This window comes from Haemaphysalis longicornis, unplaced genomic scaffold, assembly GCF_048455015.1.
Source record: "Haemaphysalis longicornis isolate Haplotype H1 unplaced genomic scaffold, Haemaphysalis longicornis Haplotype H1 scaffold_413, whole genome shotgun sequence".
In the NCBI taxonomy this organism is placed as follows: domain Eukaryota; kingdom Metazoa; phylum Arthropoda; class Arachnida; order Ixodida; family Ixodidae; genus Haemaphysalis; species Haemaphysalis longicornis.
The window spans coordinates 57,684-73,830 of NW_027526366.1; the positions used below are offsets into that span (position 1 = coordinate 57,684).

The 16,147-nt window shown below is 49.7% G+C and overlaps 1 protein-coding gene across 1 annotated transcript in view; it reads right to left on the reverse strand.

The window, feature by feature from the left end:
- Positions 1–16,147, reverse strand: part of LOC144137606 (galactosylgalactosylxylosylprotein 3-beta-glucuronosyltransferase S-like) — a 43,427-nt gene that overhangs the window by 17,379 nt on the left and 9,901 nt on the right. Inside the window, exons 4-5 of the mRNA XM_077669538.1 lie at positions 12,202–12,399; positions 3,321–3,611 (exon numbers count right to left, since the gene is read on the reverse strand). Coding sequence (XP_077525664.1) covers positions 3,321–3,611; positions 12,202–12,399 — 489 coding nt within the window. The remainder of the gene's footprint in view (positions 1–3,320; positions 3,612–12,201; positions 12,400–16,147) is intronic.

Consider the following 16,147-nt stretch of genomic DNA (forward strand, 5'->3'; position numbering starts at 1 on the left):
CGCTACCGAAGAGGTGAGCAGCTCCTGCGCGCGGGGAACGCTGGGTAAATTCGCCGCGCTTTCTACAGTGTCCTCCGTGAGTGAAACCCACCGCAATCCCCCCCCCCCCCCCCACCCCCTTCCCCGCCACCTCCGCCGCGTTGGGATTTTGTCTGTCCCACATGCCACGAAAGAACAGTTGGCTGGTAGAGCTAGAAAGCTTTGCTTTAAAAATGGCGGACGATTACGATTCTCCCTGATGCAAAATATTTGTGCTCAGGGTGAACTGCGCACATCCGCTGCGTCTGACGCAGTGATCGCGGCATCAGCGAACGCACGAGTGCGCTCGATATATTCTGTCGTTGTCTCGTAGCGCTTCGCTGCGGGGACTTTGCATTACTTTTGTCCTCCGCTTTCCTGCTCGTTCTATCTTCGCTGGCCTCCTTTTTTCTGCTACATCGAAGCGCGTCGCCGCCGGAAGTTTTTGCATAGCGGCTAGCGTAGTCTACGCAACGGTCGGCTGGTACCGGGACCCGACAGGCGGGTGCGCATTCGTTTCACGGGGACGAGGGGGCCGCCTCGCCGAGCCGGCGCATTTTTTCCGGTGTGATGGGTGGCCCTGGTGACTGCGCCCGCGCACGCATGCGCAGTCGAGTCTCTCTACCACCCGACCCTAGCGTAGCGTACGCTAGCCGCCATGCTAAAACTCTCTAATGTCTCGCGCCGTCTCGGCAACCGTCCTCCCCCTCACACTTTCGCCATTCTTTCCTACCCCACTTTCCTGCTCGTTTCTGCCTCATTTGTCGTCCGTGTCCCCTTCGTTCGCCTCGGTTACTACGAGGGATGACGGCGCCGCGGAGCCACAGGAGCGGGCGCTTAAGCGCGCACTAAAGACTTCTAAAAAAGCTCAGCGACTGTACGAGCCCCCCCGCCCATAAAAGGCGGAAGAGGCGTCCATGTAGCCTTGGGCCTCATACAAAATCCAACCCCTGAGACAAGCATTTCAGATTCAAAGACTGCAATTCAAAATTTCGCCACCGGCAGATTATCACTAGAGGCACTCCAAATTGTGCAAAACTTTCTATCGATATCCCCAGACACACGATATCCTGACACGGGAACCCGCGCACTCCGGACACCAGGGAAATTGAGACGGATCAGGGACTCGCCCAAGGGATGACGATTCGGGAAGGGCATAATCTCTATCCCTATCAAAGGGCGTGGCCTGCCAGGGATCGCTGGTCACATTTCATGACATCGCCACCGCCTCTACCGTCGGGTCAACCCACCGGACTGGATAACAAAAAAGCGCACATTTGACGGTTACTACAATCAGTGGGTCCGGGAGAAGCATGGAATGCACTCGCTTCAAATTCTTATGCTCCGTCTTGCAGGTAAGCTTGAAGTACAATTTCAAAAGCTATAGGAGTTGCAACTATTTCTTACTGCTGCTGCCGGACCCCCCTGCAGACCTCATGAATATGTCTTCTCTGCTGATGAAATTCTTGAGAATGCTGTTGCTCGTGTGTTGTGATGTGGAGAGTATACCTCGGTCCTGAGGGCGAAGACATGTTGCGAGAATAGCTCTCGGGGCGGACAAAAACTAAACGGGGATAACAGGTCTTTCCTCTAGGGTTGCACCCTTCGAAGAGCGATTAAGTAAAATTGAGCTGGCCATTGCGTCAATTGCTGAAGTTGCGCCACGCGTGTATGAACTTCAGAAAGCCGTAGCTGGCACTCGAGAGATTGTTTGTAAATTGGATCGCAGAAACGACGATTTAGGAAATAGGTCCCGTAGAAATAACCTGCTCATCGATGGCTTATCTGAATGCTCATGGGAAACTTCGGATGACTTGCTGGAAACGGTAACTGGACGGATTGCATCAAAACGAAGTAAAGTGAGGCGATATCGAACGCTGCCATGGGCTGGGGTGCGTAAGAGCATTAGACGATCTATCCTAGATCCTAGATCAAGAATCTATCCAAGATCTTGTTTTTTCCAACCATGCATTGGTTAAGAATGGATATCAGTGCAGGGTTGTCGATGGAATTTTCGACCATTACGGCTGTTATTGTTGTTGTTGATTTAAACGTTTCTTGTAAGCCAGTACGACCAACGTTTAAAGGCTGTGCTGAATTTGCAATGCGCAGACAACACTTCTATTTTTGCTAAACTTGCATCATGCTTTGACGATTTCGTATCTTGTAGTGACCACTGCAGTATTGGTACGTTGACTAACCAATTTTACAGCATAGTTAATGAATGTATAGCGCAGTTTATTCCTCGATTACAAGAGCATAAAACGTCATGCACAACACCCTTGGTTACCAGGTCAATTATACAGCTTAAACGTCGCATTAAACGACTGCGAAAACGACGGAGGGCTCACAATAATGACGGGGAGTCCCAAAATAACTTGCTTACATCTGAACTAAAAGCTCAAATGATTTTATCCTTTCTTTTTATGATGTACCCACTCCTGCTATGTCTCGTGTATCGAGACAGCAGTATCTGTCAATAAATAAATAAATAAATAAGTAAACAGTTAAAATAATCAAAGAAAAATAAATAAATAAATAAATAAACACCTTTCCCCGCCCACCCCGACTGACACACATGTTCCCAAGTCTTTATCCAACCGTGGCCTGAAGATCATGCAACCCTTTCTCACATCATATGGGCATGCCCACAAAATTCGTTTCCCCTGATCACCTCCCAAAAGCACTGGGAAGCTGCACTCCGCAGCACCGATCCGGACGTTCAGATCCGGATAGCGCTGCGGAAGTCGCCGGGGAGTGGAGGGTGCCACCGGCGACAGGGGCGACCTGAATGGCACGGGCCAGATTAAACTTCTCTCTCTCTCTCTCTGCTCTATATTGGAACATACCAACTGCACGATGAGACGCGGGCGAATTTCCAGAGATAGAAAGAGAGAGAGGACTTTTATTGCCCCAAGGGCGAACTCAGGGGTGACCGGGGGAGGACGGTACCCGGTGACTTTGGCTGCCCGTACGGCGATGGCTTCTTGCACCACCGGATCAAAACTGCCCAACGCCTACCACCAGTTCAGCATCTCTATACGGGGGAATGGGTTGTGGGGGCATTGCCAGAGGAACTGATCAATGGTTTGGACCACCCCACAAGGGGGCAGTGGCGTGAGGAATTACACATTTCCTTGCACCGGCCAATTTCCAGCGCTAAGCTTTTCCGCTAGCACAGATAGTGCTGCGCAGAAAACTCGCGGCCGGGCAATCGCAGTTCATACGAGTTAACCAAGTGTTGAGCTCCGACTGTTCCGAACTATAGTTACTAAGAGCGCGGTGCGATGTTCACAGCGTACCTTGGAGGCATTGTCACAAAGGGGCTCCAAATCAGCGAGCGACGAAATCCCCACAGCCTCGAGGAACTTAGTCTCCAGGTAGCCCGTCTCGTAGGGCATGCGCAGGTCCCTGTTGTTCACCACCAGGCGCAAGTTGACGGCGAACCCAGCCATGTCCAGGGGGAAAATCCGGCCCCCGAACCACGGATCGTAGAAGCCGATCACGCGGCCCTCATGGACGACGGGGGTGCTGAGGCCCTTCTCACGCATGGCACCCACAGGAAACACACTCACGCCTTCCGTCCGTCGAATCTGGACGAGGGGCAGGATGCGACAAATGGTTCGCACAAGCGGTCACAAAGCGACTTGTGACATTTCCTGCTCCTTGTGGGCAACGACATCATTATCATCATCATCATCATCACATCCTATCTACACTCACTGCAGGGCAAAGGCCTCTCCCATTATTCTCCAATTACCCCGGTCCTGTGTCAACTGTGACCAATTTATCCCAGCAAACTTCTTGATCTCATCCGCCCAAATTAGACTCAACTCTAGAGCTGTTCAGGCTGAGCTTTTCCGACCCCTTTCCGCCAAAAACACCTGGAAGCGTCAAGAAGAAAATGGGATTAGGGGTTCCCGGGAATCAAACCCGGGACCTTTACGTCGCGGAACAGGAAACGTAACCACTGGGCCACCCCAAAGGCTAGAATACGGGGTAAGCAGCGGCGGGAAAAAATAACATGTGCAGCCAGTTGAAAAAAAAAAAAAAAGACCCCGGCCCACCACCACTAACGTGAAACCTGCGGAGGAGCGACGTATGCAGGGTATAAGTGTATTCAAAGATTGTAAATCTTTCTCTTGCCCCACAGCGCGCGCTAATTGGGCGCCAGAAAAATGCTGGTGGGAGGAGCAATCACGCGCTTGCTGAGGTGGTGGCGCCCTCTCTTGCTTTGAGCCGGATTTAAAGGGACCCTGCAACACTTTCTTCAACTTTTTAAATCTTAAATTCTTGAAGAACGTAGTCATCCAACACACCCAGTACATAGATTAGGGGGTCGCAAAGTACCTCAGCCAAAAATTATTGCTCTATGCCCATCAGATAACTTGTAAACTGGCTCAAAAGATTTTTTCACTATTTCCCGGTCTTAGTGAGGTAGCTCGAACTACGTCACTAAAGCCATGTAGCGTCCGTTGGCCGGTTTTCCTTCAGATGCAGCAATGAACGCTTTTCGATAGCAACACAAAAAAAAGCCACAAAAACAAAGCAGAAATCGAAGTCGTATCTGGTGCGACGAGTAAATCACGCAGTACCGCTCTGTGCTGGAGATAACTATAGCTTTCTCAGTGGTTCCAGACGTGAAGGAAAGAGTGAAAGCGCTTATCTAAAGTGTTGCAGGGTCCCATTTAAGCAAATAAGTGAGAGACAGAGTGACCGTAAGTTGCCTTCGTGCCACACACCGCAGCATGCTAAGAAGTATGCTTTATAGGAGAAGCCCGCCGTTTGTAAACTAGTTTCGAGACGGAATTTAACAAGTTTCTGTTATTAAGGCTATTAAATTCGAATTTTTTCTGTATTTGAATTAGTTTCAATCACGTTGGTTTATTTCGAACCAGTTTTATCCAGTATACACGTGTTTCTTGACCATCGTTTGACAACTTTGTTTACAGAGACATGAGACGACGACAGGAGACTCCGACAACCCGGGCCCCTAAGGTGCTTCGCCCCTAAATCGCTTCCCATGGTCTGAATCTAGCCTGGGTCCCACGCGTTTAGAACAGGCTTCTTTCCGATTGAGCCATAATCCCATTCCGGGCGCACAACATTTCCTTTGGGTTCGTAGCGCGGGCACTGACGGTGGACTTAGCCGCGGGTTCATCGCGTGCTAATGCGGATCGCTTTAGGAGCAACGTGAAATACTGGGAACGAAACGATCCTGGCCTGCCAGTCATGGAGACCTTTCAGCATCAAGTTCGGGAATAAACGTGGGGTGCAACAGCCCGGTTTTCCGATAAATTGCGGCCAGCTATGCTGTTTCTCCAGCCTTGCACTATTAGTGCAAGCTGCGCCATTCTTGTTAAAGCGAAGCTTTCTAGCTCTACCAGGCAATGGTTCAATCGTGGCGTGCGGGACAACTAAATCCCAACGCGTCGAAGGCTGAGGGGGCGCGGGAGGGGGTCGGAGGGTTTAACTCGCGGAGCACACTAGAGATGGCGCGGCGCAACTGCCTCGTCTAGAGTTCCTGTATATAGCTCCCCTAGGGGAGCAGAGTTGCGCGTCCATTCGCCATTTTGAGTTCCACGTCGTGCGGGAGAGCCTCCCGTCCCGCATGTAGGAGCTGCCGCCGGGCCGCCGCGGCAGCGGCGAGGAGTGGCGAGGAGCAGCACGGACAAAACGCACACGATAGTCATCTGCTTATCAGCTGACCGGCCACCGCGGGCGCCGCTTTTGCAACCGCGGATGTTTAGTGGAGCAGAACTGACAGAATACGGGTCCTGTGCGCAGCACTGAAAGTGGGCTTTCCTGTCGAACTGGAACCCGCGGCATGTGGCAATCAGACGCGCAACTCTTGCGCTAAGCGATATACAGGAACTCTAGCCTCTTCTCATCGGCGGGCGCGTCGGCGGACGGCTTTGTCGTCTGCTTTAGCGACGGTTGGTTTGGGCTTGTTTTGGCGCAGCTTCGCGTCCACTGCGCGGTGCCTTCGCGCGGCTTGCTTAACTTCTTCGACAGCACCTCCAGGGTAACCCGCATCCGACGGAATTAAGTGGTCGTACGGCAAGCATACGTTAAGGATTGGTTTGCGGGGCGGGAAAAGAAGATGTAGAGACCACATACAGACATCTGGCCGCTACAAAAACGCTACCTTTTGCGCACTGCTTTGGGACCCCGTTTTCTAAATTGGTGATTACAAATTCGGTTGTGTTTTAAGAGGTATTGCAAAAGGCGGAAGTGGCAACTGGTTCTGATATTGCATTGCAGTGGGGGAAAAAGAGAACACAAACTCACACGGCAAAAAGTGCAGCACAGTCAAAGAAGACAGTAGCATGCATGCATATATACTAATTACAGCAAGAATCTCAGGTTGACAGAAATAGTCAAAACTCAATTTAACTAAGTTGACGGGAGTCGCGAATTATTTCGTTAAAAAGAGAGCTTCGGTAAATCAAGTTAGGCATTTCTTGGTCACTTAAGTTGCGACATTCTATTATATACTGTGGCGGCATCCAGCAAGCTTATGCGGCGTTGTATTTGCGAAGTGTAAATGCTCCGAAAATAAAATGGCGGCTGACACACATGCAAGAAAGACCACAAAAATAGTTATCTGAGTAAGAACGAACCCCCGGGGAGCTACAAATTTATTTCCCACCAAAGACGTCGATGGTGTTTGCTCGCGTGCACTTTGTAAGCAACGGTCGCGCAGACTTCTCGCAAGTTGGCAGTGCGCGCAGTGCGTCATCCGTATCCTGGTGCGTTCCGGCAGGCATCCTCAGCAGACCAAGGGCGTCTATCATTGACTTGGCGTCGGCACAGGAGCTTCTATATCTTCAACGTCTTCGTCAGCGTCTTAAACGCTTCCTTGCATGTCGGGTTTGTCGACTAAGTCGTACGGACGACGTCGTCCTCTCCCTTTTAACATTGTAGGAAGAGTACTGGCTGGAATGCCATGTGCTGCAGCCACGTCACATTTCTTTTGTTTGCTTGTCACTGCACAAATTATGTCCACTTTTTCGTCCAAAGTGGGGCTTTTTCTTTTCTTGGCGGGCTCCTTGTCCGACACGCTCATCACTAGGTTTAGCTGTGCGCTTGCCCGCACACACTACTTCCGTGCACACGAGTAGCAGTGCTTGGCATAACAACTTTGCAACTTCACAAAAACAACATGAGTTCTAGCCGAGAACGATCTAAGGGAAGGGCGAAAGCACGCGAACTACCCGCAGAACGATGGCGAAAGAAAAAACAAAGCCCACCCTGAAAAACCCGACCACCGAATACCGAATATGAACATCGCCATTTCTTCCGTTTTTTTTTTTTTTTTTTTGACGAGCGAACTTTTTTTTTTTACCTCTGCCGCCATCTAGTGAATTCAACTCAAAATTACAACTCCACTTTTGTGCCGCTCAGTATCGTAAAAGCGGGGCAAATGTGCTCCGCGATGTTATCCTTGGAGCTATGTATCAATTTTGAGGTGCTCTGTACAAAAAAGACCAAAAAATAACTTTCGGAGCTTCGTTTTCTGAGAAAAGGTTTGTTACCCGGGGCAGATCATGATATCGGTTTCGTTATTTCGAGCTAGTCAAAGCATTTAGCTCTAGGGGCGTCTGAGGGGGGATCGGAATATCTTCATTAAATCGGGACTTTCGTTAAATCGGGTTTCGTTAAATCGAGTTTGGACTGTATATGAAAAATTCAAGCGACATAACAAGCGGCAAGCCGTAGTCTTTATGCAGCACTTAAACAAAAGAAACTCGTTATCAGTTCGATGGTTCAGCTCACTCTAGCCAAGAAAAAAAAAACGAATCATTACCAATAGTGGCAGTAATCGCTGAAGCCAAACGATTCCCGTTGACGACCGTTAAACCGTTTTGGAGGGCGATTTTTCTGGGTACTGACCCGTATAAGCCTTCAATGTCCTGGCGATTCAGCAAACAAAATTTCGCTCGCAGAGAGTTCGGTCACTTCACAGTTGAAAGCAAAATGAAAGGACAAAGTTACGGGAAAAGTCTTGATAACCCCGAAAGCAATTTGTTTGACTTCGCGCCTCGGTAAATCTCTTGATAAAATACAGTAAAAGATCATTATCGAACTTCAATAATTCGAATTTATGGATAATTTTAACTGCGCTGTTTGGTACGGCCGAGCTCCATAGAAGTCAATCTAAAAAAAAATTACGCCCACCTCCCCTCGCGGGAACCCTGGTGTGATGCGACGCTGAGGGGGGTTGAAGCGCAAGCGGAGAGCAACCGTCGACCGAAAGGCCGCCGGAGAGCGGCACACCGGTTATATGCGCAGCGTGCCCGAAGGAGAGGAGACCGCAGAGAGAAAAAGTACTGCACATGCGCAGCACCGCGCGCAGCGCCGCCCACCGGCGGAGTGAGAGCGCGCCGGGCCGTGCACCCCCAGATGTTGAGAGAGAGTGTTCGCTCTCACCTGGGCACCCGCCTGCGCCAGTGCGTCTGCCGCGGCTATGACGCAACGCAATCCAACACAATCCACTTTAATCCAATCCAAATCCAATCCATTCCAATCCAATCCAATCCATTCCAATCCAATGCCCCTCGCGAGAGAGTGTTCGCTATCGGAGAGGAGAGCGGGTGAGCGGAGGAGAGTGCGGACGCCGACGACGACGACGGACGCACGCAGGAAGGACAGGGCCGCCGACAAGAGATGCTCTCAGCGTCGCATCTATAAGTGCGTGAATTCGAACGCAAGTAGGTTCCTTCACGGATAATCAGAACTACGCGCCAACGCGCCGGCGGCTTCGCGCCATGTGCATGCCCGGCCTGAAAAACGCCCCCGCTGCCAACACACGAGGCTGCTGCTCCGCCTCCCAGAAGAGAAGACAAACCGATGGTGAAGCATCTTAACAAAGAGCACACACTGACAGAAAGGGAGTACGGAGGGTGAAGGTAAAATCTGACAAATCGAATATAAAACCTCAATAGTGAACGCTTTGGAATGCTTTTATTTGAGTGGGTGGGTGTAGGGGCGACGCGAATGCAGTGGTGTAGGGTGCCCGTATTTGAGAAGCGCATAATCTGTCACTGCCAGTGACGAGAGGGACGAAGAGTACGAAGCACCGTTGCAGCCGTCCTCTTGGGAGTTATCCACAGATGGTATTCTGGCCGCCTCTCCAGTTGTGAAGAAGGCGAGGCTTCCGCTACATTCAGTCGTAAGCAAAAGGTGTCGCCCGCCTGCCACTTTAAGCACAAAAGGCAGTCAGCAGTCACTGACTTTTCGAAGCGTCAAACTAATGACATGGCATGCCCTATTGCTTCCCGATCGCAGTGTTCTGTTGTTGTTATTGTCCTCAAACGCCGTACGACGACTAAATCATCTATTTCATACACAATACTTCCCGGACTGCGCGTTTGCGGCAATTTGGGCACACTCTACCACATCGTCTGGGAGTGCGACCGAAACCCCGACCTTCCCCCATTCCCAGCCCTTTACGTGAGCAATGGGAGAGCATGTTATCCAGGTCGCGCCTCGACGACCAGATTATCAGGGCTGACCGAGCGGCCAGCGCTAGGATTGCCCATGGACTTCCGTTTCTTCTTCGGCTTGTCCCCTTTCATATTTCGAACGTTAGTTAATTCGAACTCAGACGGCGTCCCTCTGAGGTTCGAATTAACGCGCTTATACTGTATGAAGATAACTCTAGAAATTCAAGAGGCGAAATAGCCGAAATAGTCGATAGTCCGTAAGCGTCATTACTAGGGGATCGTATGTACATACTATATGAAAGGGCTTTTTAGAGCGAAACATCTATTAACTTAGGTACACAACCCGACATCACTTTCGAGACCAGGCTGACGCTACGAGCGCTACAGGGCCAAGCAAGTGCCCCAAGCGCTTGCGCACAGTGAAAGCGCTCCAAGGGGACGGGGTGCGGACAGCGGGACAGTGGGACGGCGCGTGCCATCAGAAAATTACAGAAGGCGCTGGTTGCATCGAAGTTCACGGCGAGTTCAGCGGCGAGTTAGCATGAGAGAGAGAGTGCGAGCGAGCGAGAGAGAGAGAGAGAGAGAGAGAGAGAGAGAGAGAGAGAGAGAGAGAGAGAGAGAGAGAGAGAGAGAGTGTGCGAGAGAGAGACAGAGAGAGAGAGTGCGATAGAGAGAGAGAGAGAGAGAGAGGGGAGAGAGAGAGAGAGAGAGAGAGAGAGAGAGAGAGAGAGAGAGAGAGATAGATAGAGAGACAGAGATAGATAGATAGATAGATAGATAGATAGATAGAGAGAGAGAGAGAGAGAGAGAGAGAGAGAGAGAGAGAGAGAGAGAGAGAGAGAGAGAGAGAGAGAGAGAGAGAGAGAGAGAGAGAGAGAGAGAGAGAGAGAGAGAGAGAGAGCCACACTTTATTCATTGCTGGTTCAGGGGTTGGCGGGCGCCCAGAGGGCCAGCGTCTGCGTGATTTGCCAAGCGGTGCATTAGTGTGGGCGTTCAATGCCCGCTCTTGGCGCGAAAACGGAGCTTTCGCTTCACGGACTTGGCTTAACCGCGTGCAACCAGGAAAATTTCTTTCGGTCACGGGGCACCTTATTTGATGAAGGGTCTTACACAAATGAAAGACCGTAGGGCACTCCCAATATGGGCCAGGTATACCTAGGAGCACATTGTACCGCGCGTTACGGCAAAGCGGAAGGACGAACGTACGGGTGGTATTCTGGAGGCTGTGTACACGTTGAAACGACTCTGCAGCGCTTCCAATGAACGCTTTCTCTCTTGCCTTCGCGTCTGGCAACACTGCGAAAGCCATAGTTATTTGCTGCGTGATTTGCTCTTCGCGGCAGATACGCCTTCCGTTTGATTCATTCATTCATTCATTCATTCATTCATTCATTCATTCATTCATTCATTCATTCATCATTCATTCATTCATTTTGCATTTTCGTAACAACAACAGAAAATGCAGGAAGGAGGGCAAAAAGCTGGTCGCAGCCAGCTTGACAGGGACCCAACTCCCTTTACAAAGCAGTGCGGCACATAGCGAACAATTCCGGAATTTCTTATTTGCAGGTAAAAAAGCAACACCAAGCAAAAAAAAAAATTGGATTGGAAAAAAAAGTTTTTCATCATGCTTTTCACGTTCACACAAAAAAAATCATGACACTGGACACTTGCAGTGTAATGTAAAGAATGATAAAAGAAAAAATTATCATATAGTACATAGTTACAACTTTTAGCTTCGGGGGAAAAAGTGCAGGATTCTACAGCACAAAGAATATAGGAAAAAAGAACTGCAACACATTGGGATCATGTTAGAAACGCACAGTGGCAAATACAAATGTAACAATGCACAGTAATTCAAAGAACGGTTAACCTGTGGCTTTCTTTTTAAGGTGGCTATCGAATGGGTTCATTGCTGCAACTCAAGGAATGCCGCTACACCACTGTAATGACATAATTCCAGCGGACGAAGAACGCCAAGACCGCGAAAGAGAAAGAAATCTTTTGAGGTAGTTTACAAGTTATCTGGTCGGCACAGAGCAGTTAAGTTTTGGCAGAGGTACTTTGCGACCGACTAAATCTACGTACTGGGTGTGTTGGTTGAATACGTTCTGCAAACATTTCTGTTTTTAAAAAAAGGCCGCGGGTTAGCTCAGCTAACCTTGGATATGCAAAGCAAGAGCTTGGCTTTGTCCGGTTGAGTCTTGGTTTCGCTTGGCTAACCTTTGATGTAGCTATATTGCCAACCACGGCTCAAAACCGTTCGGTCCCGTGCAACGCTCACAGGAGGAGGCCCGGCGAACGCGGCGTTCATGCGCGGCGAACGCGGCGTTCATTCGCGGCGAACGCGCCGTTCCTTTTCGCCGGGCGCGAGACGAGTCACGTAACCCTAGACGACCCAGCGGCGCATGCGTGGGAGGCTGCGGGGGTGGTCGTCTGCCGATTAGCTGATCGGCTGCTACCGCGGCGGCAGCCGCCGCTCATATCTGCAGAACTACTTAAAGCGAGACCTTGTGCGCAGCGCCCAAAGCGGGCCCGGCGAATCACGCGATGCGCTTCGAGGGGTGTGTCTCCGGTCAAAAGGTCAACTTACGCATCTTCCGCGAAACTGCTCGACGAAAGTAGTAAAGCTTCGCTTCAAAAACGTTCGAAGAAGTATTGCAGGCTCCCTTTACCATTAAACTGGGGCATAGCGGAATTTCCTACCAGACAGCTTCTGGGAGCACGCGCATACCTCGTCGAATATGCGATGATCGTAGGTGTTGTCATCGTCAGCAAAGTACACCACACCGGGCTGCGAGGCGTGCCTCTGGAGCCACTGGATGCCTGCATTGCGTGCCGACACTCCGCGACCCTTCCCGCGAAGGCTGCGTGGACACGGGCCCAGGAGGTGTACGTGCGGGATCCCGCATTCTTCGAGCAGCCTGGACACCTGGGAGACGCGTGGCCGCGCACACCTGACGGGACCGTGAGCCTCCTCAGGGAAGCCGCCGGCGCAACTGTTTCACGTGCACCCTCGACTCGACAAGTGGGGGGAGTGGCTGGCCGACTCAAGCACTCAAAGCTAGCGACATCTGACTGAATGGGCAGAGTTGGCCCTCAGCTTCATACCCGAAGCCCCGGACTAGTGGCACCTCCTGTTAATAGACCCTTTGCAAAAAGGCGGACAACACTGAGGATTCAGCGGTGGTAACACTGGTGGTGAACGCGACGACGCCATTAGAAAGGAACGCCGTTGCGGTTGCACGTTTTCGCCAACGGCTTCACGAGTCTGTTGCCCCACGACGCGTATGCAAATACGTGGACGGTGGACGGTAGTTACTCCATAGAAACTCTGTGCTCGCAGCCTTTTCGCTTCCTTTCTAATGGCGGCGCAGCGGGTGCGCAGTGTTGCCAGAGTGGCTTGCTGCTTTTCCGCCAACGATTTGACCATTTTGCAAAGGGTCTATAGAGTTATCTCTCTCTCTCTTTCTTGTCGCAACTCTTGCACGACTAATTACTCTTATGTTTCCGAGTGTCATACCAGTGACCACTCAACCTTGCTTCGTGTGCATGCCACACTAAGCAGAATGGAGCTGCTTCCTTGTTGTCGAGAAACGGAAGCTGCGACGTCTCACTGCGTGGGCGGCAATTTTTCATGATCACTCGCTCACCTATTCACTCACTCACTCGCGAAATGGTAGCCCGTCAACACTCAATATCGCTGTCACTGCACTCTAGTGTAGTGTAGTGTAGTGTAGTGTAGTGTAGTGTAGTGTAGTGTGCAGTCGTGGAAAAATGAAACGCGGGCACGAAAATATGAACCGAAACACACAAATAGTGCGATTTCTTTCCATTCAAGCCCAGAAGACGAGTGGTTTAGTTACAAGAACAGTGTTAGAAAATGTGGCTTTCGAAATGCAGTAAAAGCTGGTTAATTCGAACTCGAAGGGACCATAAAATTGTCAATGATTGGAAATCGCGCCAGGCCACACTGCGTGGGCGGAGGACAACGAAGCCACCTATGGACTCGTTATCGCTAATCAGGCGCTGTTTGTGGCAGGTGATTTGGTAAATAATGTTTTGTAAATAATAATGACATGAGATGGAGTACTGGCGCCGGTGGCGCGGCGCCCTCTGTTGGAGCGAAATACTCTGTTGCAAAAGTGCAGCGCGGCCGCCACGCTGTTGTTTTTCTGTTTCGTTATTTTGCATCTCTAGTAAGTTTCGTTTGGTTTGGGTTTGCAACACATTGCAATCCCTCTGGGCCGGCTTCTTCTGCGAGGAGCGATGGCAACCAGGGGATCATAGTTCGAATTAACCTTTCTGGATACCGACGCGTTCGAATTATCCGGAGTTTTCCCCCATTGAATTATACAGGGCTGTGCCGGGACCAGGGCGTGAGTTCGAATTAACCGGAAGTTCGAATTAACCAAGTTCGAATTTCCCAGCTTTTACTGTATACCAATATCCCATCATTATTGGACCGTAATAAACAGTATTATTCAGTTTTGCGTGTTCAGATTCATCTTTTCGTGTCCGCATTTCATTTGTCCGTGGCTGTAAGTAGCGCAGTACCACTACTACTAATGGGTGACCGGTAAAAAGCGCAAAGGCTCATGGGTGCATTGTTTTCTCCCGCGGAGAGCCGTCACTTCCGGTTATGGAGCTCTCCTGGCCACCGTACGCCGTCGGCTTTCACGCGCGTGTGGGCTTGTTGTTTACCTGTTTCCTCCGGGGGAAAAAAACACTCATGCATCGGGAATTCCATAAATAACAACGACTGACCCTACTAGGGGTTTATCTGATAGGTAAGCACCATGTGACAAATAAACAACACGCACACACGCGCCTGACAGACGCCGGCGCACGCAGGCGTACGGGAGGGTAGGAGAGATCTCGAACCGGAAGTGGCGGTAGCAGACGACGTACCCATGAGCCTTCTCGCTTTTTACCGGTCACCTATTATAATAATAGTAACTGTAGTACAGTCGACTCACGATAATTCAAACTGGAAGGTACCCCAGAATTTTGTTTGAATTATCAGAAGTTCTCATATATATGACTCTCGGCAAGGTGACAGCGCACATTATGATTAGGAATTGATTTTAATCACATTTTTGAAAATTTTTCTAAGCGTTTTTGAGCCGCAATTGCACAAAATAAACAGAAAGCAGAGGAGTGAGGTCGGCAGGCCGAATGCCGTGCCCGTAACTTTCGTAACCGCCGTGTCGTTTTTAATTTTTATTTTTTGCTGACACGTACGCGACGCGCGAATACGTGATTGGGCGTTTTTCTTTTTTTTTTTTACATTCGCCCGCGTGGTTCTGACCGTTAGACAATTGTAAGCAGTCAGCCATGTTTAGACGTTTTTTTTCAGGCCTGTTCCTTGTTTTGGTTTGTAATTCGCATCATGAAAACGGTCAATGAGGCCAGAAAGTTGAGAAACGTCACGGTCTACCTCATTTGTGCTTCGTTTCAAACGTTTGTTTACTAGCAACACCCTTTTCTTTGAAGGCTTGAGGCGCCTATTTTTAATTTTTGACTGCTATGATTATAGAAGCACGCAAATTTTCAAATACTTGCGAGAAAGCATTAGATGTTTCCCAGCTTGGACGCGCAAAAAGTACGAATTAACCGAATGACGGAGTTTGAATTAAGAGGCTTTTAAATGCACCGAAAGGACAACGGGCTAGCCAAAAATTTCAATTTTGTTTGAATTAACCGAAAGTACAAATTCTCAGAGTTTGAATTATCGCGAGTCCACAGTATTATCTATCATGGGCATTATTAAATGTCTTATTAAAATTATTAAATTAAATCCCATTATTTCCTTGCACCTTTCCGGAACTCCACAAGAACTAACCACAACAGGTCAATACGGTTACCCAAAGCCACAACAACTTTCACAAAAACTGTTTTCCCGTCATCTACAGCGTACTGGAAGCAACAACCAAAATCTGCCGTGAACTGTGAAACGACAGAGTCCCTCACTCACGAAACTGAAGGACGAAAACTTTTCATCCAGAGCATGTGAGCGCGAAACGAACTGCGTGAGAGTGGCTCCCTCTTCAAGAAACAGAAGACATTGATTGTTTCTAACTATTGCGATAGTTAAGGTGATAAATTATTAGCAGCAAAAACTAATGATCAAGACTACACGGTTCATTGTAAACTGTTTCTAAAACTGCCCGATCGCCTTCGGTTCGTGTGTTTTCGCATGTGATCAAGTGATCGGAGCATTGTATCTTTGACACTTTTGTTTATACTGTACTCAGCATTGAATTGTTCTTTTTTCTTATCTCGGAATGTGTTGATGCCTTTCTGTAAGTGCCCCGTTGTAACTGTATTGCATGTCGTCACAGAGAATACGTGGCATACGTTGGCGGCAGGACAGATGACAGGAACCACGGTTGATGATTGAGCGATGTATTTGTGAGATGAGACGATCTATTTGCAAGCGGCCATAGCGCAGCCCGCGCCGGCTGCATGCCAGCCACACCCTCGACGTCGTCGATGCCGGGCCATGGCTCCGTGGGTCATTGTCCAGGTATTCCCCACGGCAATACCTTATGTCCCACTCCTGCTTTGATAAGGTCTGCGGTATTTTCCGATAAAAATACAAAAATGCGCCAATGCACTCCGTGCACATGGTGAACCAGCGAAGCTGTCACGTGCGGCCAGCGTTTACGCCTGTGTTA